General features: G+C 46.0%; 3 protein-coding genes across 3 annotated transcripts; 2 read left to right on the top strand and 1 right to left on the bottom strand.

The window, feature by feature from the left end:
* Nucleotides 1-7,443: 7,443 nt before the first annotated feature.
* Nucleotides 7,444-11,463, top strand: LOC134467044 (300 kDa antigen AG231-like). The gene is made up of 4 exons (XM_063220968.1): nucleotides 7,444-7,470; nucleotides 8,297-8,836; nucleotides 9,524-9,742; nucleotides 11,446-11,463. Exons 1-4 carry the CDS (start codon nucleotides 7,444-7,446, stop codon nucleotides 11,461-11,463), a joined length of 804 nt encoding a protein of 267 aa, XP_063077038.1.
* Nucleotides 11,464-11,690: 227 nt separating this feature from the next.
* On the bottom strand, nucleotides 11,691-16,153 carry mrpl43 (mitochondrial ribosomal protein L43). Its single transcript, XM_063220744.1, has 3 exons — nucleotides 15,915-16,153; nucleotides 15,492-15,598; nucleotides 11,691-13,096 (listed from the first exon to the last, which is right to left on the bottom strand). Exons 1-3 carry the CDS (start codon nucleotides 16,043-16,045, stop codon nucleotides 12,876-12,878), a joined length of 459 nt encoding a protein of 152 aa, XP_063076814.1. The 5' UTR covers nucleotides 16,046-16,153; the 3' UTR covers nucleotides 11,691-12,875.
* Nucleotides 16,154-16,387: 234 nt separating this feature from the next.
* On the top strand, nucleotides 16,388-25,518 carry twnk (twinkle mtDNA helicase). The gene is made up of 8 exons (XM_063221346.1): nucleotides 16,388-16,444; nucleotides 17,279-17,793; nucleotides 18,545-19,177; nucleotides 19,654-19,939; nucleotides 20,613-20,853; nucleotides 22,826-22,933; nucleotides 23,176-23,317; nucleotides 24,074-25,518. The coding sequence occupies exons 2-8, from the start codon at nucleotides 17,299-17,301 to the stop codon at nucleotides 24,467-24,469; spliced, it is 2,301 nt and encodes a 766-aa protein (XP_063077416.1). The 5' UTR covers nucleotides 16,388-16,444; nucleotides 17,279-17,298; the 3' UTR covers nucleotides 24,470-25,518.
* The last annotated feature ends 989 nt before the right edge of the window (nucleotides 25,519-26,507 follow it).

Genomic DNA, 26,507 nt, shown 5'->3' with positions numbered 1-26,507 from the left:
ACGAGGAGAGAGTACGTGTGTCGACAAAGTCTTTCGTTATTTTACTTGAGAACTGACATGGTGTTGTTTACGTAACCGACGGAGTCCCTATTTGTGGCTGTGTGTTGCTTTTGTATTCTTACCTGGCTCAAACCCATCGTCATTACGGTAGCCTAAGCTTTGCAACTTGTACAGCTCACGAGGTATCAATACCAATAGTGAAGCATCCATTTGCCTATGACAATGAATGAATATAATTTACAGAGAGTTGCAATACATTTACCACCCAATCCTGACTGAGCATGCATTCATAACACAATAAAGGCCACACACACACACACACACACACACACACACACACACACACACACACACGCAGGTCGCCACCACTGAACCTCCGTTGTTGTGTGTTTGTTTTCCCCTACCAGAGGAAGATCTCTGAGCAGGAGGAGCGAGCCAAGGCCAAGTACCTGGCCCATCAGCAGAGGATGTTGAAGGAGGAGGAGGAGAGGATACGGGAGGCGCGCGAGGGGCCCAAACCAAAGGAACCAGAGGTGTGTGCCAGGGCTTGACACTGGCACCTGCCAACCGGCCAAATATGGGTAAAACTTGGCCATGGATATTGGGCCTACACATTTTTAATCTCACTAGCCACTTTCTCAGGTAACTTAATTCATACATACTTCAGTGGCATATCCTGTGTTTGCACTGTGTGTAATATTTATGTTCAAGAAAGATTATTCAGAACCTTTTTTGTCTGATATGCGACCGTTAATTTAACTATTAACACTATGTTCATAGCATGGACTGTCTTGTTTTATCACTTCATTTTTTGAACTTGTCTAAAAATACTGACAACACAGCTGTGTCTAGTAGAAAGGCTGAATGACTAGTGACTCTGGAAACCCACTAGCCACCATGGCTGTTGAGCAACAAAGTTCAAGTTTGTTTATTTATTTAGCCAAGCCCTGGCATGCACACAACATACTAGTGTGTGTGTGTGTGTGTGTGTGTGTGTGTGTGTGTGTGTGTGTGTGTGTGTGTGTGTGTGTGTGTGTGTGTGTGTGTGTGTGTGTGTGTGCCATAATTGTGTGTGTGTTTTTTTTTTAATCCACATTTTTATATGTAGGTTAATGGATTTAAAATATTTTTAAAAAATATCCCTATGTTTTGGAGACTGGACACCCTGTGTATCCCTGCACATTGGAGACTGGCACCTTGTTACAGTACATTTTTGGCAATAAAGTACACTTGAACTTGAATTTGAACTCATCTACAGAGCGTGGTAAATCTGATAATAGTCAGTTTGGAAAACTCCAGGCCTTTCTATTGGATGATTTACCACTACCTCAAGGTTAACTTAATCTGGTTTACTACTGAACCATTCTCTGAAATACCCCTCTGGATCCTTGTGTCATGTGTTGCTCTATGTAGAAGGAGGATGAGACGGCACCACCAACTCCACCTCAAGAGAGGCCTAAGAAGTTCAACCCACCCAAACTAGCATCAGTCCAGGAGGATGAGGATGGGGTATGTTTGTCGCATGTCTGTGTGTGTGCTTCTTAGGTCTGCATTAAGCCGGATAAATATCAATACGTATCAGTCGTTAAAACAATCTGCGTCCACACACTATCATTTTTATATAGAATGCCATTAAGGAAGCCAGCAATTTCAGATCTCTCCACTTCAACGATCCTTTTCTGTTTTATGTGCTCAAATTTGCTGTATTAGTGTGGATGGAGGTGTAAATGGATATAATATTATCCATTTTCATATGTACCGGTACTGTATCCTCCTCACTAATGTGGATACATGAACATTGAACACAAGCACAAGTGTATGTATGTTTGTGTGTGTGTGTGTGTCTGTGTGTGTGCACGCTGGTGTGCAGTGCACATGCATGCAAGTTTGTTTTTAAAGCAGTGAAGACCATGTTTTATTTCCATGACAGGATCACATACTGTAAGTCAATTACTTACAGTTCACACTGAAGTGATTAATATTTCATCTGGGCAATAAGGGGAAAAAGGATGTATTTAATCCTCAGTTAGAAGATTAAATATGTTAAAAATGTTATAAATCACAGGAATGAACTGTGGACACTGGACAGATGATACAGCAGTTTAGTTATTTCGTTTGTATAATTTCTTTCATAAGCTTTGAATTTGCGGCCACATTGAGCCTAAAGCAAAGCTTCATCCCCAGAATCACCTTCCACAGAAAGATCCACCAAAGCAGGAAACAGTCACGGCGGTGGGCACAGACAGTGACATCACAACAACAGACACTGTCAGAGCCGCCCCCACCAATCAAAGCGAGACAGAGTCGCCCGCAGACGGTGGAAACAAACTTATCGACGGCAACTCAGACAAAGACATCAAGGTGCCATTTGAAAGGGAGGCGTTTTGTCCCGTCTGCAAAGCACCTTTCAAAGTGTCTGTCTGGTGTCGGTGGTTGCTATGGGTTTGTCTGTGTGTGTCTGTGTTTACTTCTGTGTGGGGTGTGCCGTTGTCATGGCAATGGAATGATGCTCAGCATCCCTACTGGTCCCTGCTTGGAGACCAGGAGAGGAGACAGGATGTTTAGCATGAGACGAGTTGCTCTCATGCTTTGATGAAGCATCAGCTGAAGGGATGCACCGATACTGATACTGGTATCGGTATCTAGCCTGATTATCATCGACGTTCAAATCTCTTCGAGACTTGGTCTGACCAAGAGCATAACAATTAACGTTTCCCAAACGGCATGGTTGACCTGCCTCCCTTGGTTTGCTTATGGTTGTTTGCTTATGGACAAAGTGGGAGGAGTTCCCATATTTGCGGGAACTCAGAAAGCACTTGCATTGCTCTTGACCTGACTAGTTGCAATGCTGAAAGTGTGAAAGCGTCACAAGGAGGGCACAGTCTGGCTAATCGGTATCGGCCCAGATACTCGCTCATTATACTCAAACTCGCACTCGTCAAACACTTGCCAATACCAGGCACAGATACTGCTATTACATGACACAAAGCAACATCTTATCACGTTCCATTGACCTGAAAGTGCTGCCTCATACATTTATACACTTAAGTTTACATCTACAAGGAAGCGGAAAGTAAAACAAATATTACAGGTGGAAGAAAAGCTGTGCATTTTCATGATATGTTAGGGGTGAAAGTATCGGTATCAGTACTCTGTATCGGCAAGTACAGACATGAATGCTGTCGTACTCGTATCGGTTTCCAAAAAAAGTGCTATCGTGCATCCCTAATCAGCTGCCCTTTGCCTCCATCCCCTCCAATTTGTGCCTGTGCTGGTGGTGGTGATGGTGGGTGTCTGGTGGTGATGGAGTGTCTGGGTGACAGGTTTCTTTTTCAGTGTTGTTGGTGGAGGTAAAAAGTTGAATGTTTGTGTGGTGGTGGTGGTGGTAGTGGGTGTGGTTGTGTCATTAGGAAACGGTTGGTCTGCACACTGCGCATGTGATCCAAAAGTGTAAAAAAAGAAGAGTTTAAATTTAATAGTTAATATTTTTTGGAACAAAAACGCAGTGTGCATTACATTCCATACTGTCTGTTACTATTGTCTGTGATTGTGTTGTTGCCATAGTTTGTTGTGCACAGAGTGCTTAAGTATCTCGATTGTTTCTAGCGCTCTGTGATGTGGCTAGCTATATGATATAGCTATATATTTTTCAGAGTTGTATAAAGAAGATGCAGAAGTAACTTACTCTTACAGATGTAATTATTTAAATACTCATAGTATATTACAAAGTTGAAACCATGTAATATCATACCACTGGTGTTGTTGTAATTACATTTGTAAGAATACTTCTACTTCTACTTTACTTCTACTGTATACAACTCTGGTATTTTTGTGTTGCTGTTGTGGTGATGGTGGCAATCATTTGTGAGGCAGTTCACTGTCCTCACTGGGCATCACTGTTCCAACTTTCTTTTTTATGTAGTAACCAGGGTTCTACCCTGCTATGTCATGGTTACTCTAAGTACTTGTACTCCGAACCAACTATGGCTTATCCATGGTTTTTGGGTAGCCACGAAAACCGTGGTTCCTGACGATGGTTTATCCATCGTTTTGCTATGAAAACTAACCATGGTTTTAGTCACAAACCATGGCCAAAAAACAGGAATATCTAAGCCCAAAAAAACATGAAAACCAATATAACATGTTCTGTGTGACATGTGCCCCATGCTGTGAAAATGATTGAACCCACTAGAGTGATTGATTGATTGATTACTATACTCCTCTGATAGTTTTATATGGACAACATCTGATGGTGCATTCTAGACCCAATCCAAACTAGTAGGAGATTGCACTTATCCTACCTCGCATTTCAACTGCCTGGAATGGGAGGTCGCATAGGAAGGCAGGAAGGAAGTGTGATCTCCTACTAGCTTGGATTGGGTCTGGAATGCATCATGAGTTAAAGTGTGGACCACAGGTAACTTGGAACACTAACAAAATGGTGGCACTCATCTAACTGGTGACTATTCATGTCAAAAGGTTGGCAAGGTGGCGGCTGCCGATAACAGCCAGACACCCGTGCAGTCTGAAGCACCCGAGAGACACACACCACCTGCGGAGGCTGAGACTAGCCCACCTGAGAAACAAGCGCCTGTTCAAGCTGGTGTAGTACTGGAGAGGCACACACCTGTGCAAGCAAAAGCACTTCTGAGTAGTGCACTTCCTAAAGTTGAAGAACTCGGGAGGCATACAGGTATACCTGCTCAAGCTGACAAAGCAGAAAGGAGAACACCTGTTCAATCAGATGCAACTGAGAGAAACGTGCCTGCACACGCTGATGCACCTAACAGGACCATGGCAGCGCAGGCTGATGTAGCTGAGAAACGAACACCTACACCAGTTGGTGCGCCTGTCGGGAAAAGAACACCGACACCAGTTAGTGTGCCTGTTGAGAAACGAACACCGACACCAGTTGGTGCGCCTGTCGGGAAAAGAACACCTACACCAGTTAGCGTGCCTGTTGAGAAACGAACACCGACACCAGTTAGTGTGCCTGTTGAGAAACGAACACCGACACCAGTTAGTGTGCCCGTCGAGAGACGCACGCCCGTACAGTCTGAAGAACCTGAGAGAGCCACACCTGTTCAAGTGGACAAACTTGAGAGAAGCAGCACCCCTGTGCAGACTGACACACTGGGCAGAAGCACAACACCTGCACAAGCTGAGGTAACCGAGAGGCGCTTGTCTGCGCGCTCTGAGCCCAGTGGACCTGAGAGACCCACGCCTGTATTATCTGATGCACCTGACAGGAGCTCACCTGTGCAAGGTGGCGTACTTAATAGACGCACGCCTGTACAGTCTGAGGCAAATACAGGCGTGAAGGCTGATGCTGCTGAGAGATATAGTACACCTGTGGAAGCAAAGGCAATTGACGAGAGTAAACCCGAGCAAGCTCAGGCAGCCGAGAGACACACACCCGTACAAGCTGATGTACGTGAGAGACACACACCGGTGAAGTCTAAGGCTGATGAACCTGACAGGGGCACACCAATGCAGTCTAAAGAACCTGAGAGATGCACGCCTATCCAAACACCTAGACGCACCCCTGTGCAGTCTGTGCAGTACCTAAGCAGTTCCATCTCTGAGGTAACTGACAGGAGCACACCTATGCAGTCTGAAGAACCTGAGAGATACACACCTGTGCGTGCAGAGGCACCTGAAAGAGGCACAACTGCGCGTGCCATCACGCCTGAAAGACGTATGTTTGTACAGACAGATGCTCCTGGAAGGCGTACGCCTGTGCAGACCGGAGCATCTGAGAGACGACGTACACCTGTCCAAGTTGAAATGCCGGAGGATCTCACACCTGTGCAGGCAGAAGGAGCTGAGAGGCAAACACCTGCGCAGATTGGCACACCTGAAAGACGCACGCCTGTGCAGATTGGCACCCCGAAAAGACACACGCCTGTCCAGGCAGACATACCTGTAGCAGAGAGGTGCACACCTGAAAGACACACGCCTGTGCAGTCTGAGGCTACTGAACCCGGTAAATGTACACCCGTACAGGCTGATGTATCTGAGAGACGTACCGGTACTACACCTGTTCAAGCAGAAGTACCTGAGAGATGCACACCTGTCCAATTTGAAGTTGCTGAGAAACACACACATGTGCAGGCAGAAGTAGCTGAGAGGCAAACACCTGCACAGATTGGTACACCTGAAAGACGCACGCCTGTGCAGATTGGCACACCTGAAAGACGCACGCCTGTGCAGATGGGCACCCCGAAAAGACGCACCCCTGTCCAGGCAGACATACCTGTAGCAGAGAGGCGCACACCTGAAAGACACACGCCTGTGCAGTCTGTGCAAGCTACTGAACATGGTAAATGTACACCCGTACAAGCTGATGTATCTGAGAGACGCACTACACCTGTCCAAGTTGAAGTTCCTGAGAAACACACAATTGTACAGGCAGAAGTAGCTGAGAGGCAAACACCTGCACAGATTGGCACACCTGAAAGACGCACGCCTGTCCAGGCAGACATACCTGTAGCAGAGAGGTGCACACCTGAAAGACACACGCCTGCGCAGTCTGAGGCTACTGAACCCGGTAAATGTACACCCGTACAGGCTGATGTATCTGAGAGACGTACTACACATGTCCAAGTTGAAGCGCCTGAGAGACATGCGCCTGTCCAAGCAGAAGTAGCTGGGAGGAGCAATCCTGTGGTTGACATACACGAGAGAGTTGCAAGACGCACCCCTGTGCATTCTGGTGCTGATGCACCAGAGAGACACACACCTGTTCAAGCTGACGTAGCTGAGAGGAACACTCCTGTAGTTGACATACCCGAGAGACGTACATCAGTGCAGATCGGCACACCTGAGAGACGTAGTACACCTGTACGGTTTGATGCTGATGCAGGAGAGAGATGCACGTCGCCTGTTCAAGCTGACATACCTGAAAGGAGCACGTCTGTGCAGTCTGAAGTCTCTGAGAGATGCACACCTGTGAGACGCACAGCTGTGAGACCCAATCCCAATGAAGCTGATGTAGTAACTCAGAGACATAGTACACCTGTGCCCGAGAGGAGTACACCTGAACCTGCTGAAGTACCTGCAAGACGGACACCAGTGCAGGCTGAAGGACCTGGGAGACAAACACCTGCACAGATTGCCATACCTGAGAGACATACACCTGTTCAAATTGAAGTCTCTGGGAGACATTCATCAGTGCATATTGGCACACCAGAGAGACACACCCCTGTGCCTGAGAGAAACACACCTGTTCTTGCTGAAGTACATCCAAGACGCACATCACCAGTGCAGGCTGAAGGACCCGGGAGACGAACACCTGTGCAGATTGGCACACCCGTCAGACACACGCTTGTGCAATGTGATGCAAATGCACCCGACAGATGCTCACCTCTTCAAGTTGAAGTACCTGAAAGGAGAACACCTGTGCAGGCTGAAGTAGTGCCTGAAAGACAAACCCCTGTACAGATGGGCACACCTGAGAGATGCACACCGGTACACACACCTAGGCGCACGCCTGTGCAGTCTGTGCATTGCGTAAGCAGTACCATCTCAGATGTAGCTGAGAGGGGCACACCTGTGGAGGCTGAAGTACCTATCAGGAGAACACCTGTGCAAGCACCTGTACAATCATCTGGAGAATCTGCCCATGGAGAAGATGCACAGAAGGACCAGACTGCTGATGAACACTCTGGGGAGAAAGAGAAGGTGTAAGCACTGGGTGTGAGGTGTTCTGTTTGTTGTGCTGGGTGGTGTTTGCTCTATTTTGTTGTGTTTCATCTTGTGTTGGGATTGTGTTGTTCTATCTTTTTGTTTTTGGGTGGTTGGCTTTGTGTTGTGTTGTCTCTGGGGTATTTATTTATTTATTTATTTGTTCATTTGCTGAGAGATGTGTTTCCACAGTAACAGTATGCAATACAACGGTAGTGCAGCTAGCCAATAATACAATACTGTAACAATGCAACCAGAGGGCGTACCAATATCTTTCTGTAACGCAACCAAACATACACAGGGGGGTGCTGTTGCTGAAGACACAACACCCTGTTCGAAGAGTCTGAACAGAACTCACAGATAAATTGCAGGGAGAATTTACAGTTCTACAAATTTTGCTTGTTTAAAAGCACAAGCAGGAGCAGGGTTCTCTCCAGTGTTTTAGTTTGGAAGGAGGGGAGAGGGAGAGTAATCTCAAGGAAGTTAACCAGCCTAGGAAGGCAGCAAGGGAGCAGAGCAGACAGCACAGCACAGGACAAGACGAGTCACCCCATTGACACCTGCTGTATGTTCCGTGTCTGACTTAACTTGCACACATTATTGTTTCTAGCTAAATACAGACACTGTGGATAGCTCTGTGGATCCTGCTGAAAAAGAAGATGAGGAGCAGCAGCCAGACCCAGCCACTGTCCAAAACACCACAGTGGTTGCTGGGGAAACCGAAAAGCCAGCGAACACAGAAGATCATGTGAAAGCTGAAGAAGAGTCACAGAGCACTGCAGAGGCTGTAAACACTGCTGACCCAGTGAGCACTGAAGAGTCAGTGAGCACTGCAGATGCAGTGAAAGTGGAAGAGGCAGCGGTGGCCACTGCAGAGCCGGTCAATACTGTTGACCCAGTGAGCCCCAGAGAGCCAGTGGTGAGCACTGCAGGTGCAGTGAAGGCTGAAGAGGAGGCAGTGGACACCGCAGAGCCGGTCAGTACCGCTGATCCAGGGAGCCCCAAAGAGCCAGTGAGCACTGCAGATGCAGTGAAGGCTGAAGAGCCAGTGAGTGCCACAGACCCAGAGAGCTCCAAAGAAAGACCACTGAGTATTGAAGAGCCAGTGATCGCACCTCCTCCATCAGCAGAGGAGCAGCCCCAGCCCCAGGTACAGCCAAAAGAGGTGACACTTCTTTTTCTCTGCTGTTCTGTTATGACTGTCAGCACGCCAGGGTCAGTTCTGAGACATCTGTAATAGTACAAGACAAGAGTATTGTAAGTAGAGTATCATTTATTGATCCCAAAGGAAATTACCGGTAAGTAAGTAAGCCAGCACTCCAGATTTTTATTTTTTACAGAAGATCAGACAGAGGAACAGGACAGCACAGAAAGATGGACAGCACAAGAGAAACAGCAGCAGAATAGATGGATTGGTTGAAGACTTTGTTCTAAATCTTTTTTTCATTTCAAAGCGTACAGGGATAGTGCATTAAACCAAGTGCAGTAATGAGAAGGAAGGCATATCATTCAGACATGGTTAAACATAACGTGTCAGAGCTTTGGAGAGAGGATATCATCATTATTGTTTGTGGACAGTCAGTGAATACTTTTTTCACCACCCAAGTCAGGCGCCATAAATTGAGGATGGTTTAGGTCAGTTCTGTCGAAAGACAACAAGAAAGTGAAGGAAAGGAAGTTTTTATACCGAAGCCAGGCACACTGGCACACACAATCCAAGACCCAATCAGACAGGGAGCCCTAAAACTCAGGGTCAGACGAGGCACTGTCTGTATGTGTGTCTATGTGTGTTTATTGCCCTGGGTTTCACCTCTTCATAAAACACCTCCGCAACTAGGACTCTGTGCGGCCCCAGTCTCGACAGCAGCAAACAGAGGAACCGGACTCGGCAGATCCAGAGCCGGAACCAGAAGGTTCTTCTGGAGAACTAGAACCCTCTGAGGCAGAACCACAGAAGGCAGAGCCGTCTCAAAGGCCAGCAAGTCAGGCTGGAGGGGGCCATGGGAGCGAGGCCCATGCTGACGAACACACAGAGGGTGATGGGGTCAAAGAGAAGGTGAAACGTTTTTAACCCTCTGAGGTCTAAGGCTTTTCAGAGGCTTTTAGGCTGCTTGCATCACCCTAACATTTTCATATATTTTCATTTTATTTCAAATTATTTTCATATATATATATATTTGGGACCTGGGAGGTCTGAGGTTTCTAATGGTGTGACTTATATGTTTCAATGACAAAAACTCACAGAGTTACAGATTTGTTTTTGGAGACACATTGCCCTCTGAAGGGCACTCGGACCTCAGAGGGTTAAGTCACGTAAAGTTATTTTCTCAACCGTAAAATGTTTCGGAGATCATCATTGGTTTATTCGTCAATGGTTCTCCTGAATGTGAATGATTTCTTTATCCTGTCCTTTTTAATCTTAATCCTTAATCTCTGTCCAGCACTTTGGTCGGCTGTCTCTGTTGTATTTTAAATTGCTAAACTTAAGATAGAGTTTTGCTTGACTTGACTTTGTCTTCATCAAAACAGTTCAGTAAGGAAGGTAAGTGTATGCTAGATAATTGTAAGCAAAATACATAAAAAACATCATAATTAAGTACTAGCTGCACAGAATTCTATGCCTGGATCTAAGCACCATATGTACATGTCATTATTGGTCAAAGCTTTAATCCAGGGGTTGGGAAACCTTTTTTATTCGAGGGGCCACTTCAAATGTTATGAAGTCCTGCAAGGGCCGTACTATGAACATAAGCCAGGACTTCCCCCTGCACTTTAGGCCTATACTGAAGGCGGCCACCTTTACAACAGACCCCACCTTTACTAGGTCCCCTGAAAACATGACTTAATTGTATTACAAATGTAATTTCTAAGATTTCTTTGCAAAATGTGTCATTTCATGTAAAACTGCATAACGTTAAAATTACATCGGGAGCCAGATAAACGGCAATGTCATGTTCTCATTTGCAAAGAATGAACGAAGAATTGTGAATGAAGAATTGTCCCCCAAAAGTTGTGGCTAGGCCAGGCTGACAGCAAGGGCCGAGGACAGGAGTCTGCATATTGGAAAGCACTCCATGTGACATAAAGTTCTAAACTACAATGGCAGCCATGACCCTTTAGGAGACAAGGGGTGCGTTCCAATATGTGACCTTCCGTCCTCCACTTTTGCTTGTGGTCTCATACCAGAAAGTATACGTCGGGATGACAACACTGAGTGACAACAGCATAATATTTCAATATCTCGCAAAAGCTCAATTGTCAAGTCAATTTCTCATTTGAAAACTGTATGGTGAATGAAGAATAGTCCCCCAAAAATGTTTTGGCTAGGCTGACAGCTGGGAAACTTCACTATTTTCTCCACGGTGGCGGGGCCAGGAGGCGGCGCGAGGCCATAAGCACAAGTGGAGGACCGGAGGCCGCATATTGGAGTGCACACAAGGAGAATGAATTGAGTTCAATGGAAAGGCACACCCATTTAGGAAACCAAACTTGATTCCAATTTGTTGCATTAGTGACGCGTCCTACAACTTACATTGATCTACAATATTGAAAATCTTTGCTTCCATTTTAACGAAAGCAGTTTCTCCCCTCTTCAGCCCACATCCTCATTATTACCTTCTGTAATTATGCTAACAGGTCAGCCAGACAACAAGAGAAAAATAATATCCTTGAGAAGTTATTCAGCTATTAAGACAATTTGGTACGGCGTGTGCCACTGATATTGAAATGACTAATCTCTCCGTATTCTCTCTATTGCAGGAACACAATGACCATTAGGATCCTTGGACTACATTAAACACGGATTTCGGCCTCATCATGCACACAAGTACAAAACCTGATTAAAATCATTATAAATAGTAGATTGTGAACTTATTAAAATGCTAAACGAGTTAAGATCATTTGGAAAAACTGACAATGCAGTTTCATGACTTCTTTTCGCCAGAGACACATATTGGTGTAGTATATTTTGAATGTATTACAGTAACAGCAAACAAGTAAAGATAATTTGAAAAAACAAACACTTTAATTGTCGGTTCTCATGACTTCTTGTCCTCCAATATACACTTTACATTGATGCGCATGTCAAAATAAGTCAGGGAAGAGTATTCATCAGTGTTGCTGCACTGAAAGCAGCATCCACATCATCCACATGTGTAAGTGTAGCAGCCATGGCAACGGATGCAATTGCCAAGTTCTACTTCTTCTTTGGCCCAAGAACTGTCCAGTCATTTCGTTCTCTCTGTGTAAAGATAAAGTGGCATCTGCAGCTTTGCAGAAAGCCCCAGTTCAGTCCATACAGCTCTGTGGTCTCATCTGATGACAGGAGCCACCCCACCCCACTTCTGGTCATACGCCGTACACTGTGTTAATGATGTTGCAGAAATTATCGAATCTGCGCAAATGTGTGCAGCACTACATCATTCTACAAGGTTTTGATTACTTCTGCGCCATCACGATTGCAGTGACCTGTGGCCCCACGAGTGATTCACAACTCACATATACTCAGTATAATCAATACCCCGTCACCCCAGGACACACAGGGTATTTATCAAAGTCTTCTCAAAGTGTTCTAGCCTTGCTATTGCGAGTATCGCCCATTTTTTTGCGGGTTTCACCAAGGAGTATCCAATAACTAGTTCTAATTAGGGAAGCACAGATACCACTTTTTTGAAAACCGATACAAGTACGAGTACATTAATGTGTTTACTTGCCGATAACGAGTACCGATACCGATACCTTTTATCACCAAAATACAATGAAAATAAATGCATGGCCTTGTTTTTTTCCACCTGTGATATTTTTATTGTCCATTTCCATGTAGATTTAAATGTTAGTAAATGTATGAGGTGGCACTTTTTTCCATGCTGCTTTCAAGTTCGCAGAACGTGACAAGATTTTGCATTGTTTTGTGTAATAGTAATATCGTTCCTGGTATTGGCAAGTGCTTGACGAGTACGAGTACGAGTACAATGAGCAGTATCGGGTGCCGATACAGAGACCAGTATCGGTGCATCCCTAGTTCTAATTGTAATTCATTATTGGGTACACCTTGGTGAAATCCGCAAAAAATGGGCTTTACACACACACTCGCAAGGCTAGAACACTTCACTTTGAGAAATACCCAAACACCACCTCTCTCATCATGAAACATTTCATGAACATAATAAATAGCGGCGGTCCCATGATCATCACGAGCTGGTCTCCTTCCCTGGCGGACGGATGAACCCGTCGGCGGGGGGTCTGTTGGTGAAGGGGTGCCACTGGCCCTGGATGCTGGGGGAGTCTGTGTGGTACGGCTTGCGGATGCGAATGATGTCCAGTCCCGACTGGTTGGCCATCTTGGTCACCAGCTCCGAGATCTGCTGGGACGTCTTGCTGGTGATCGCCTCCTCTCTCACCGTGCCGTTCACTGTGTGGAGATATATAGAGATTGTGGCAAATTAGATCAAACATTTCAAATAAGATGATGCTACTCAGGTGATGAGAAGATCTTGTGCAAAACATACTCAGGTGTTTTTCTGCCTCCAGACCAGCCCTGACTGTATCTTTCAGTGTGGAGATTACAGTGTCAAAAAAGATGGCACATATAATTCATATGCACATGAAAAAGCAGCATAAGTGATAACATGTCTGAAATGATTATGCTATTCTGTCTATGTAGCTAAATGCTGATGTAATAATGTAATATAATTCATGTGCACATGACAAAGCAGCATAAGTGATGAAATGTCTGAAATGATTATGCTACTCTATGTATGTTTACATCAGAAAGAAAGTTCACATGTAGAGCAAACTCAGAATTTTAGCTATGGTGAAATTAACAATCAGCCATGTCTACAGCTTTGACATGATGCCATCATTCAGGATAGACTCTAGACCAGTGTTTCTCAAACTGTGGTGCTAAGCCTGTCACGATATACGATAAGTCAATAAATCGGACGATAAGTTTTTACAAGAACGATCACTTTTCTGGCCCCGATAAGTAACGATAAGTTATTTGCGTGATGTTTTGTTTTTTCCCTCTCTCCCTTTCTCTACCGTAGCCATAAGACTACTGGTGGCGCGTTATAGGCCAACGCAGCGCAATGGCGCTGAAATGTTGGTGTAATTTTAAGTTTCAGTGCAGTTCTGGTTGGGAAAAAGTGCATTGATCTGGCTACTTGCGTCTTTGAAATAGAACGCTGGTGTTCCCGCGCGTCGCTTATACGCCTCGACAAAGAATCAGCGCTAGAGACTAGGAGCGCAAGCCTATTCTTCCAGTCTCGGTCAGCGCATCTGCAACGTTCCTCAGAGAGGGGAATGAACAGCTCCAACACGGAGGCAAATGTTCATTTTCAAACATGCGCAGCAACCCAATATCCACGACGAAGACGTGTTTGTGCAAACATGAAATAGTGGTGCCGTCGCGACAAACTTGCTCTGAGGCTGTTATTTTAAACCTCGCCGAGTTTCCACTATTATTTCAATGCGCCTCCTACCCCGACGTTCGTTGTCTGTTCTTTTTGCGATTTTCGCTATATTTCTTGTTTATTTAGACCTAACAATATGCGTAGGCAGTCCGCAAGCAAATCATGAAGATAAGATTTGTGGATTTAAATCTGTCAGGAGAATGTGAACGGTTGAGCGCGCTACAGGGGAAACAGAGGCGTGGCGACTCATAACTCATAAGAATCAATGTATGGGCGTTCATAAAGGACTTTAAAGTGCGCAGAATTGCAACTTCTTCCAGTCGAGGGTATCGGAGAGAGAGAGAGAGAGAGAGAGAGAGAGAGAGAGAGAGAGAGAGAGAGAGCTGGAACTTGTGCATCTGTTCATGCTCTTTTGCTTTTTGCTGATGTTGAAATGCCTTCAACAGGGCTGATTTGGGTTTTGACTGACAATTAGCTATAACAACGTGCATTTGTTTGAAATAAGCTGTCTAAGTAATAGCCTAATTTGTGAATTAACAATACCCCACCAGTAGGTTATTTCACATCACACCATGGATAGGCCTTTAAGCCATTCAGTGTGCTTGAGAAAGATAAATAACAGAAAATGTTAAAGAAAGACTATATAACTTACCTTAATAATAAATACAAAAAAGCCTATTTAGAGTCTATTATGCTCCATGAGGATGTATTTAAAAACATATATATATCCCCCGCCGTGATGCTTTAAAAATGTGAAGGGGTGTAGTCACATTTTTATTGCATTGTTACGTCATTATATTGTTTGACACATTTCTTCTTGGAGCAGGCGTCAATCTTAATTATTTAAACCTCTGAGTCTGCTGGCCCAAATGTTACATTCAATGTTTCAAGAAGGAGGCCGCACCTTGCATAGCAGTGTTTTTTATTGCACATTATATTGTTTGAAAATGGCGAGAGAGACAATATTATCGATTATCGCAATAATTTCTTGTTATCGTTATCGTCTGGCAAAAATTGTTATCGTGACAGGCCTATGTGGTATGCGTACCACTGGTGGTACTTGAGGCATCTCTGGTGGTACTTGGAGGATTTTTTTATTTTATTTGAAGGCTGATCAAGTTGTTGCAGTCGAAAATGTCTCTTCGGTAATATTGAATTGTATGGATCTGAAAACATAATTCAGAATAATACTAGGCAAGCAAGACATTTAAAAACAAACTTGCACTGAAAGTGACCGTAGCTGTCGATGCCGTTATGTGAATGGAAGGCCTTTGACGCAATACTCTAATGTTGGTTTTCAAGGTGGTACTCGGAGGGCTCAATATTTTCTCGGGTGGTACCTCACACAAAATGTTTGAGGAACCACTGCTCTAGACAGTGTGGTAGTATACTTACAGTACTCTGCCACTATCCTTGGTATCCTGCAGGGTTCTGGGGAGATGTACACCACGGTGCCAGGGTTCTTTTTGGCGAAGTCCACAACACCTTCCTCTATAAAATGTCTGCATAGAAGCAATAATGGCATTACAATAACATAACGATAAACAAAACCGTTAAAGGGGCACTGTGCATAATTATGGTCAGTGATTGAACTGCCACAAGTCAAGTGACAGTTCGGCTGTGCTAACATTATGTCCAAGTTAGCAATGTCATGCACTAGCAGCAACAACCTGTGTCTACGTTTCAAAACCGACAGTGATCCGTCACTGGCGCATACCGGTATATTGTATACACAATATGCATTTCATATGACATTGCACGTTGCCCAAAATAACTTGGTACAAATAGAAAACCCGTGGCTAGTTGGCATTCCATTACCTTGCTCCCAGGGAACTCTGAGCATTCTTGGAGAAGACGAGAGAAATGCGCTTCAGCTGACAAACGTAGCGGCCAACACCATTCTGAAGCACGCTTTTTAGAAAGCGACTCGGGGTACCTCTGCTTGTCATTTTGAAGCAAACGAAAGAAAATACTACTCTTGATTGAGTCAGGGCAAACAGACAATCCCACAACACATTCACAAGGACATTTTCACAACCGTGAAGTAACGTGCTGGGGTAAGTGCGTCGGTATAATATTTCCGGCCTGAAACAAGAGCACACATGGCATCAAAACAACTTTGGAAACGACGTTTAGAAATGTCATACAGAGGATAAATGTGCTTTGAACTGAACGTACACACAGTTTCATCATTTGTGTTTGTCATAAGTGAAACGTGGTAAACAAAACGTTATTTTGCTTCCATGAGAAACTGTGTAGTGTTACACCCGGACACATTTCCCAAGCACACACAAGTATGAGCGGGTTTACGACCACTTGAAAGAAGCAAGTTCTACTCCTCTACTCAGGTTTGTGACAGTTATTTGTCTTTGCTTTATATCTGGTCTATTTCGTTGATTACTAACGAAGCCCAACTCCAGGTGGGTCATCATGAATTGTCATTTGGGTGACGTTGTGCGACACATGCAGAGTCAAATGAATCTCAACAAGTCTCGTGTTGTTTTGACCCCTGCATGCTTCTTGAGCTAGCTAGCGTATCATCATTACAATGTAGATGCTGTAGGTGTTAAATCGTATATATGGCCTACTCTGAAGTGTTATTACATGGTTATTAAATGCTGTGTGTTTGCTGAGATGTCGGCCGTGTAATTTTGTCTCAGGCCAGAAATTAATTTAGATTTCAATGTCACATGACCTACATTCTGCTGTGAAGCATGGGTGGTTTGCATTCCTCCAGTGTTGTCAAAATATTTGCAAGATGTTCTCAGACACTGTTTTGCACTTCTGGGTCCTGTCTCCTTTAATCATTACTACAAGTTAATATTGAGAGCACATGTTTAAAATAATATTACCAGTAGGCCTGTTATGTACCCACCAACAAATATAGCATGTTGGTGTGACAGAAATAGTTTTGTTGGAAGAACAGCTGTGCTGTTATTGTTATCTGGGAGACCAGGGGCCTATACGCCAAAGCTGTTTCAGGATAAGTTATGGTTAAGTTAAGAGGTAAGTAATCCAATATAATAGCTTTTCTTAAGAAAATTTTCTCGAGAAAAGCTATTTACCTCTTAATTTAACCTTAACTTATCCTGAACCAGCTTTGTACTATAGGCCTCACCTGTCTACACATCATTGTTTGCTGCCACCTCTTCACCAGGGTTTTACCCTTTTCACACTCACAGATGCCTTGAGGGAACAGCTGATGTGGGCGAGCGTGTGCCTTCGGAGGGTGACCCGTCTCCTGCGGGTGGCAGGCGGCTGTTCGTCCCGACACGCCCCTCAACGACGCCTGGCGACATTCCCGTTATGCAGAACTACAGTCCCGCCACCACCACGACAATGGAACTCCCAAACGGAGACTTTTGCTGCCTCAAAACTCCACCAACATGCCGCCAACCGGAGAGCACTAGTCTTTCTACGTTTCTCTCGCACTTTCAAAAAAGACACAAAGTCTACCGTGGACCTTCCTCTCGGCCCGGTTACTGTGACGGACATCAAACAGTACCTGAGGTCCAAAGACATCCCGTTTCATGACGGCTACAGCTGCCTGCATGCTCCCAGCATTTTCACTGAGCCGCCACCAGGTGGCAGTGGCGCGGCGCCATCCAAAGACAGCTACTCCATGTTCATTGACAAGACGACTGGTCAGTTCCTGTGCATGGACACGGATGTGGAAGGGAGCTGGGAAGACCTCCAGGTATGTCAGTCAGATATGGCATAGGATTAGCCTAGTAAATTAGGCCTACCCGCTAGGGGCCAAAATTATTTTTGCCTACGAGTGGGTCTAGCCCCGGACATTGCCCCAGGCCCTGAAACTGGCTGGCCAATGACGACGCAGCAGGTTTGTTTTGATTTGTTTTGAATCTTTGGATGCATAGCCAACAGGGTTTTGAAGGAGTGACGACAAAGCGTTGGCCAATAGGCGGGTACATACCCAGTTTGAAAAACAATCTTCCGATGTGTCATTGATCAGGGCCAGACTAAATATTCACATTTAATCTCACATTTAGGCTGGCTTGCCAGGCTAGCATAGGATTCCACGGAGTGTAGATGTTATGGCATCAGTGACCCCATGGGCTTGGCGGAGGTTTGCACTCTCTGAGTGCTTCTAGTTATTCATTTAATCGCTTATTTCCTCCAGGACAGTTTGGAGTTGATGCTGAAAGAGGGCCAGACCTCCATGCCCCCTGGCGTCCAGCTAGGCTACTTAGTCATACACGCACGTGCGCACATGTAACGGAGGCCAACTAGCAGAGTGTGGCGTGGAACATTGGTAAACCTTCCTCCTGAAGCCTCAATACAGTGACGTATTGGGCATGGATGTAGCGTTGTGCTATCAGACCGGCCCTTTAGATCAGCGGTCTCGTACTGTAACTCCAATTGGGACGAACCGTGCGGAAACACCTCCGTCACATCTCTCTCTCTCTCTCTCTCTCTCTCTCCCCCAGGACTGTTTGGAGGTGATGCAGAAGGAGGGCCAGAGCTCCATGCCCCCCGGCGTCCTGCTGGGCTACCCGGAGTCCCTGGAGGAGGCCGAGGAGCGCGAGCGCGAGCTGCGGGAGGTGCAGCGCATCTGGTCCAGCGCCGTGCCCTTCGGCGACCTCCACGACGACGAGGCGCAGCTGGTCAAGGTCATGTTCGGCATCCCCAAGGTCACCAACGCCACCTTGCGCCGCTTCGCCGTGCGCTTCTTCAAGCCCACCAAGAGCCTGGTCTTCCCCTGGTACGGCGGCCGACTGGAGCCCAGCCTGCGCGGCGTCAAGCTGCTCTCCGCCACGGCCACCGTCACCGACGACAAAGACGGCTCGGAGCGGGTGGTGTACGCGGAGGCGACCGTCCCAAGGCCGTCGGGGTACCACAACCTGTTCGGGCTGGGGCTGGCGGGGCGCAAGGACCCGGAGGTGGTGCTGGTCGGGCGGGAGGTGGACGCCATGGCCGTCTCCCAGGCCACGGGGTTGCCGGCGGTGGCGTTGCCGAGGGGCGTGACCTGCTTGCCCCCCGCGCTGCTGCCCTACCTGGAGCAGTTCCGACGCGTCACGCTGTGGCTGGGAGGGGACATGCGCTCGTGGGAGGCTTCCAAGGTAACATTGTGTGTGTGTGTGGGGGTGTGTATTTACCTGTCTGTCTGTCACGTTGTGGTTGGGCAGCAGCAGAGAAATACGGAAGACAAGCATTTATGCATTTATTTATCATCTATCAGTCTGTTTGTGTACGTGTCTGTCACTTGTCGTGAAGGCCTCCATCAACTAAAAGCAGAACATTCGTTTGCGAAACCAGTAGACACATGTATAGATACCAGATCATCATGGTTATTCCCTCCATAGTTTGTTGTAAGCTGGCCCTGGTTTGTCCAGGTAACTGCCAGCCCACCGTGGACGCAACCTGTCTGTCTGTACCTTTACTATTATTCCTCTTTCAGGTCTTTGCTTGTAAACTCGGTCTGAAGCACTTCTCCCTGATTCGCCCAGGCCTCTGTACCTGTGCGTTTGTCCGCTGAACTGTTAACCTGTGCGTCTGTCTAGTAATAACCAAATCGTCATCACCATTTGCCTCTCAGGTGTTTGCACGTAAGCTGGGCCTGAAACGCTGCTCCCTGGTCCGCCCCGGCGACCACCAGCCCAGCGCAGCCGACGCCCTGGCGCAGGGCCGCAACCTGGCGCGCATCCTCAAGTCCTCCATCCCCGCCGCACACAAGTCCATCGTCTCCTTCAAGCAGCTGAGGGACGACGTGTTTGGCGAGCTGGCCAACACGGAGCAGGTGGCCGGGGTCAAGTGGAGCCGGTTTCCAGACCTGACCAAGATCCTGAAGGGACATCGCAAGGGCGAGCTCACCGTCTTCACCGGTCAGTATATTGGGGGGGATGATAAATCTGGTCAGAATGATAAATTAATGGTTAGAATGCCATCTAACCGTTAGATGAATGGATGGATAAGGAGAAAGAGAGCTTGCCAACAGAGAGCAGGTGGATGGAGGGATGGATGGATGGATGCATAGAGAGAGAGAACAAGAGAGAGGTATATAGCTAACTAGCTGGCCAACACGGAGCAGGTGGCCGGGGTCAAGTGGAGCCGGTTTCCAGACCTGACCAAGATCCTGAAAGGACACCGCAAGGGCAAGCTCACCGTCTTCACGGTGGTGGCTGGTCAGAATGATAAATGAATGGTTAGAATGCCATACCACAAGTTGAAACCCATGCATATGTGGGTATCGGGTTGGAGTAGTATCGTTATCGGTATCGGCAGATAACCAAATTTAGATATCGGGACCGGATCAGAAGTGACAAAAGGACCAAGATCTCGGGAAAAAAGGCTGAAGGGAAAAAAAGAAACTCAGGTACTGACAAGTCCAGGGCGGTGTGAGCATTACAACTGCATGTTGACATTGACTGAACTGGTCCTTTAACCTGCTTTACTCCTGAACCAGCATTTAGTATAGGCCCCTGGGCAGTGTGGTAATCCTCGGGGCAGCAGCCAATTTATTAACTGTGTGCGTGTGCTCCTGTGTGTATTCATCAGGTCCCACGGGCAGTGGCAAGACAACCTTCATCAGCGAGTACGCCCTGGACCTGTGCATGGGCGGCGTCAACACGCTGTGGGGCAGCTTCGAGATCAACAACGTGCGGCTGGCCAAGATCATGCTGACGCAGTTCGCCCAGCAGCGCTTCGAGGACAGCCTGCACGAGTACGACGCCTGGGCAGACCGCTTCGAGGAGCTGCCCCTGTACTTCATGACCTTCCACGGGCAGCAGAACATCAAGTGAGTGTGATGGCCGTTTGACCTTTAGCTGTAGCAGTAGTAGCAGTAGCAATAGCAGTAGTCGCAGTAGCAGTAGCAGTTGTAGTAGTTGTAGTGTATTCTCCTGATAAAAACTAAGTTACAGTTAAACTCTTCGAGGAGCTGCCGCTCTACTTCATGATCTTCCACGGCCAGCAAAACATCAAGTGAGTGTGATGACCGTTTGACCTTTAGCAGTAGCAGTTGTAGCAGTATTAGGAGTTGTAGTAGTTGTAGTAGTTGTAGTAGTAGTAGTTGTAGTGTATTCTCCTGATAGAAACTAAGTTAAAGTTAAACTCTTCGAGGAGCTGCCGCTCTACTTCATGACCTTCCACGGGCAGCAGAACATCAACTGTGAGGTCTTCCGCACACTGGCTCCGACAAAGTGCTGAGCACTGCTCCGTAAAAGTTTGATTCCATTGTTTTCAATAGAACCCTGCAGACTGGGGCAGATGTCCGCGGACATACGCGGATGTCGGATAGCAATTAGAGACAAGTTCTATTTTGTCGGCACCACCCATTGACTATCAATGCTACGTTCTGAAATTGGGTTTGGTGGTCAGAATTGTATCGGAAGTGAAAGTGCTACGCAGTGCTGTCGGAGCCGATGTGCCTGATGGTGACCTTCGAGCTTTAAAGGCGTGTACCACTATTTTTGGGGCTACTAAACTACTTTTAAAATAAATCGTTGTCCTGAGTTTGGTAAGGACGTAATTGGTTTTATTTTTCATTGTAGGTGCCGTCTCCTTTTAGGCTCTCTGTCGGAGGCAGTATGTAAAATTATACCAACCATCTAGATCAGGGGTACTCAATTAAAAGTCCCCGAGGGCCAGTTTTTCAAAATTCCTCCCTATAAAGGGCCGGGCCGGGCTGACACGACACGACCCCCACCAAAAAAAAATATTTAAAAAAAATAAAAAATGATAAGGCCTTTGTAATCACAAAACACACGCACTCACACCCACAGCAGATATTTAGTTTCCAGTGACAGGATGGGAGAACATTTCTCTCATAAAGGGCCTGCATTTTTCTGGAGCACTGTGGGGTGAGGTGCCTGCCTTGCTGTCATTGCCACCCACCCTTCAGTATTTTTTTTAAAATTACATAAGATTAGACATTCATAAACATTTATTTCTTAGTGAGAAAACCAATAAGCCTGAAGATAACACTTTTCAAACAAATGTTGCTTATTATGACTTTGTTTATGCAGCTCTCACATGCATAATGAGAATCAGATGCAATAATGGACCCAACAAAGAGGACACGTAGATAGGAGGACACCAGGTTTTGCCAACAAGAAAATGGCAAATTGATGCAATGTTGATTAAATGCAACAGCCAATAATAAATAATCAAGTTGCTCATAACTTTGTTTGAAATCTTATGAGGGGCTTAGCTTTCCAAACGAAGTATTTGGGGACTGTTTAAAAGTGTGAAAAGTTTATCAAGCAATTCGTTTTTAAGTAGGCTACCCCTAGTTAGCTGCCAGCAGAGCTCAAACACAATTTGCCTTAATTTGTGTTAGCAACTAGCTACAGCTAGTGCTAAACCAATTCGAAGTCCTAACCTAACACACTGTATGCAATGAAATGTGGACCATTACTTTCAAAAAACGAGGCAAAGAGAACTTTGTAAATAATTTATTTACAAGTTCTACCGTCCTTCCCTTCTGTAGTCTACCTTACAACAGCCTCTGCCACCCTCATAGTCACTTCTGTTTGGAGCCTGCACGCATCTTCCTAGCGTCTGTGGTGCGATTTCAAAATAAGAGCCGGCAGCGCGATCGGACCAAAAAAAAATTTTTTTTTTTTTTTTTAATTTTTCAAAATTATTCGAGGGCCACAAATAGATGCCCCGCGGGCCACAAGTGGCCCGCGGGCCGCTATTTGAGTATGGGGGATCTAGATGGTGGAGTAAGATCCGTGGTTTAAATGATGTGTGTGTTGTGATATCAGGGTGGTGCTGGACACCATGCAGCATGCTGTCTACCTGTATGACATCGGCCACGTCGTCATTGACAACCTGCAGTTCATGATGGGCCAGGAGCACCTGTCTGTGGACAAGTAAGCACCTACCCACATTTTGCTACTCACATGTTGTTTTTAAACTAGGTAGTTGTATTTCTTCAACCACAAATCAGTGTTTCAGTATTCCATCGTTTCAGTGACAAGTGCAACTTACAACAGGGTGAAAGCCACATTCTTGCTGCCCTAATGTATTCTCCTTGAATGCTGTGTTCATTTATTTGTTTTATTTTTTTGTAATTGAGGAGTGTGTCTTTAAATCTTTGTTGTTGTGTAACCAGATTTGCGGTGCAGGACCACATTATCGGGGCCTTCCGGAAGTTTGCCACCCACAGCAGCTGCCACGTGACCCTGATCATCCACCCCAGGAAAGAGGAGGACGACAAGGAGCTGCAGACCGCATCCATCTTCGGCACCGCCAAGGTCAGTCAAGGGCAACGCAGTCAGTTCAAGTGTTTGTTAAAGGTCATGCCTGAAAAGAAGTCACAGTTGAATATTCTTCAGATGAGTAAGCTGAAGCTGCAGACTGCCTCCAGTTTTGGCATAGCCATGGTCATTCAAGGGCAGCAGGGGTCAGTCAAGGTCATGCCTCAGGATAGTTCATAGCTGTGCCAAGAAATAATAGAACAACAATTAACTTGAAGTGCCAAGTGTTCTCCCACACATGTGTATGGTGTAAACAAGGCTTGTGGTGAACATGGCTTGTGGTCAGAAAGCCCAAAATCTCTCCTCTAAAGCCAGGCTCAAACTACACGACTAGCGATTTTGTGTTCGATTTTGGCGTCGGGGTGCACCGCACACTAGAAGAGAATTGCAACTGTCACTCTTATCGCTGCTCGCAACCACCGAAACAATGCCCGACGTTCTATTTCCAGTCGCAAATATCAAACACCGTTTGATTTCTACGGCTTGCGATCGGCGACTCTTTGAGCTGCCAAAGTTCTATCTTAGCACGCCGGCCACGACGAGGAAATCTTTCCCGACAATCGCTTGCGATGGTCCTGGGGGGTAACGTTCCAGCGATTGTCGTAAGGGGGGTTTTCAGCCGAGAATCGGGTCGACAATCGTGTAGTTTGAGCCAGGCTTAAAGAGATCTTTTCTATGTACAGTACATAAGTATCTTGAGTTTCTGAAAAATAATGACATTTGAGTTTGTCTCTCTTGTGTCTCCCTCCGTAGGCGAGCCAGGAGGCGGATAACGTGCTGATCCTGCAGGAGAAGAAGCTGGTGACGTGTCCCGGCCGTCGCTCGCTGCAGGTGGCCAAGAACCGCTTCGACGGCGACGTGGGCGTCTTCCCCCTGGAGTTCAACAAGAACTCCCTGACCTTCACCACCCCGCTCAAGGGCAAACGCAAGCTGCACCAGCACAAGGTCAAGGACAAGAGCGATGATGAGATGGATGGAGAGGGAGGAGGAGGAGGAGTGGTGGAAGAGGTGGTGGTGAAAAAGGAGAAGGGGGAGAAGGCGGCCAAGGCCCCAAAAGCAGCGAAGGCTGTGAAGGGAGCAGGGAAGAACAAGGGAGAGGCGAGCAGTGAAGGGAAGAACAGCCCGAAGGGAAACACAACTGTGTCGTAGAGATGGAAACGGGAAAGTCTCTTGCGCTCTAGCCTTCTTGGTGCTCCCAATCGCCAGGTCCGTAGACAATGGAAAGCAAACTGGTCCACTTCAGAACGAATAGTCCAGGAATGACTGGAGCACTTGTACTCAGATACCAGCATAACGACTGATGTTTCGACGCAGTGTGCCTTCTTACACTGTCAAAACATCGGTCATTGAGCTTGTCCCACAATAAAATGACAAACGGTACAGTATTCGAGAGCTGCAGTTGTCTGAGGTGGACCAGTTTGCTTTCCATGTGCTATAGACATGTCTGTGAAGACTGTCATCTCATGCTATAAAGAGCGGGTGAGGGCGAGAGATGAAAGACTGGGTGATGCCTGGTGGCGTAAACAGAGGGGGAAAAAACGGACAGAAAGAGCTAAAGAAAAAGAGAGAGATGGAGAGCGACTGAGAGATGACAGACTGAATGACTGCCTGGCGCCATAACCAGGGAGAATAATGGAGACTGACAGAAAGAGCTGAAGAAAGAACGAAAGGATGAGCGAGAGTGAGAGATGAAAGATCTATTGGTGCCATAACCAGAGAGAAACCAAAAAGAAACTAATCAACTGACTGAAAGGAACAAAGAAAAAAGAGAGAAAGGATGGATTTGGGGTGGGGGGGTCTGGTAAAACTAGGCTAGGGGGAGCCAAGCAAGACGGAAAACTGTATGGAAAGAGTGTAATAATGTGATGGGCAACACAATGCCAAGCAGTACTAACTAACGTGAAGTGTGGTCTTCAGTTCCCAAGTCTTAACAGTGCCAGTCACTGTTAGAATGCTTCAAGGAAAGTATTTGTCAATGTGAAACGCTGCTTTTCTTCAACCAGTTACTGATGTAACAACATCCCTCCCGATTTTTTTCACCCTTTCAAAATGGAAAAAGTGTTCAGTTGACCCAGCCATAGAAGAAGAAGCACTTATAAGCTATTAAAGCAAACATCAACGGGTAGCACTATACTTGACACTCAGTACAGTCATAAACATGAAATGACAGTGTTTTGAAAGTGTCATAAACATTGTGTCAATGTAGTAAAGTCTCATTAAGTGTCATTTGGCTATTGTCATGACAAATTGACATTGTTTGGGCTGGGCGGTCGCCTTAATAAAGGCTCCGCACACACACACACACACACACACACACACACACACACACACACACACACACACACACACACACACACACACACACACACACACACACACACACACACACACTACCCAGACAATGCCAACTTGTCATGACAATAGCCAAATTACATTTAATGACACTATTACATTCATGAAATTGATCACCTGTCCGTTCAGGTAAAGTGTTACCCAACAAAGACTGTAACATACTCATACTGGAGTTTACCAAAGCCTGATAAAATGATCACTTTTACAAATGTATTGTAATGTGATGAACAATGGCGGAAGAATTCCACAACGGGCCCAAGGGCAAAACACTGATAGGGCCCCTAATATAGTCTGCCAAGGTCACAATAGGGCCCCCACTATCAATACAGGAGGGCCCTGGGCCCAGGGGCAAATGCCCTGCTCGCCCCTCCTATAGCTCCGCCCCTGGTGATGAAGTTAAAATGAAGAGGAAATATAAAAGCCCCCAAGCCTTTGCTGCTTTCACAGCCGGGGCTTGCCAATATCAAGTATTGATCATGAAACGTTATGCAACGCAACTACTGTCCTTATAATAATACTGTATGTGTGTTTCGCCAGCCTCATGAATGTGATATGAACGTTAAATACTGTTCCAAGTGTGCAGCCGCAGAAGGCAGTGGACTTAACTAAGGCACATACTGTAAGTGTTCTTTGCAACCATGTCCGTTACGGTTTCTTTTTTTCTACAGTGTTAATAAATTTGTATGATAAGGAGACATTTTCTTCCAGATTTCTTTTTTTTATTTTGTTTTTATTTGTATTTTAGTATGTCCTTTTAGCTTATTTGGCAGGGACAATGCCATGCACATTATTACAAACATAAAATGGCAAGGCAAGTTTATAGCCAGATGATTAA

The sequence above is a fragment of the Engraulis encrasicolus genome, chromosome 17 (genome assembly GCF_034702125.1).
Source record: "Engraulis encrasicolus isolate BLACKSEA-1 chromosome 17, IST_EnEncr_1.0, whole genome shotgun sequence".
NCBI classification, from domain to species: Eukaryota; Metazoa; Chordata; class Actinopteri; order Clupeiformes; family Engraulidae; genus Engraulis; species Engraulis encrasicolus.
Note: the sequence above shows the minus strand (reverse complement) of the source record. Positions and strands in the feature narration are given on the sequence as shown.

Excerpts from the sequence above, each read along its gene's own strand:
- twnk (XM_063221346.1), top strand. The coding sequence starts at position 17,299 with ATGTGGGCGAGCGTGTGCCTTCGGAGGGTGACCCGTCTCCTGCGGGTG. Across the intron at positions 19,178-19,653 it reads GCTCGTGGGAGGCTTCCAAG|GTGTTTGCACGTAAGCTGGG; the intron begins GTAACATTGTGT and ends TTTGCCTCTCAG. Across the intron at positions 23,318-24,073 it reads CCATCTTCGGCACCGCCAAG|GCGAGCCAGGAGGCGGATAA; the intron begins GTCAGTCAAGGG and ends CTCCCTCCGTAG.
- mrpl43 (XM_063220744.1), bottom strand. The coding sequence starts at position 16,045 with ATGACAAGCAGAGGTACCCCGAGTCGCTTTCTAAAAAGCGTGCTTCAG. Across the intron at positions 15,599-15,914 it reads CAGAGTTCCCTGGGAGCAAG|ACATTTTATAGAGGAAGGTG; the intron begins GTAATGGAATGC and ends GCTTCTATGCAG. Across the intron at positions 13,097-15,491 it reads AAGGATAGTGGCAGAGTACT|TGAACGGCACGGTGAGAGAG; the intron begins GTAAGTATACTA and ends ATCTCCACACAG.
- LOC134467044 (XM_063220968.1), top strand. The coding sequence starts at position 7,444 with ATGGGCACACCTGAGAGATGCACACCG. Across the intron at positions 7,471-8,296 it reads CACCTGAGAGATGCACACCG|CTAAATACAGACACTGTGGA; the intron begins GTACACACACCT and ends TATTGTTTCTAG. Across the intron at positions 8,837-9,523 it reads AGGAGCAGCCCCAGCCCCAG|GACTCTGTGCGGCCCCAGTC; the intron begins GTACAGCCAAAA and ends CTCCGCAACTAG.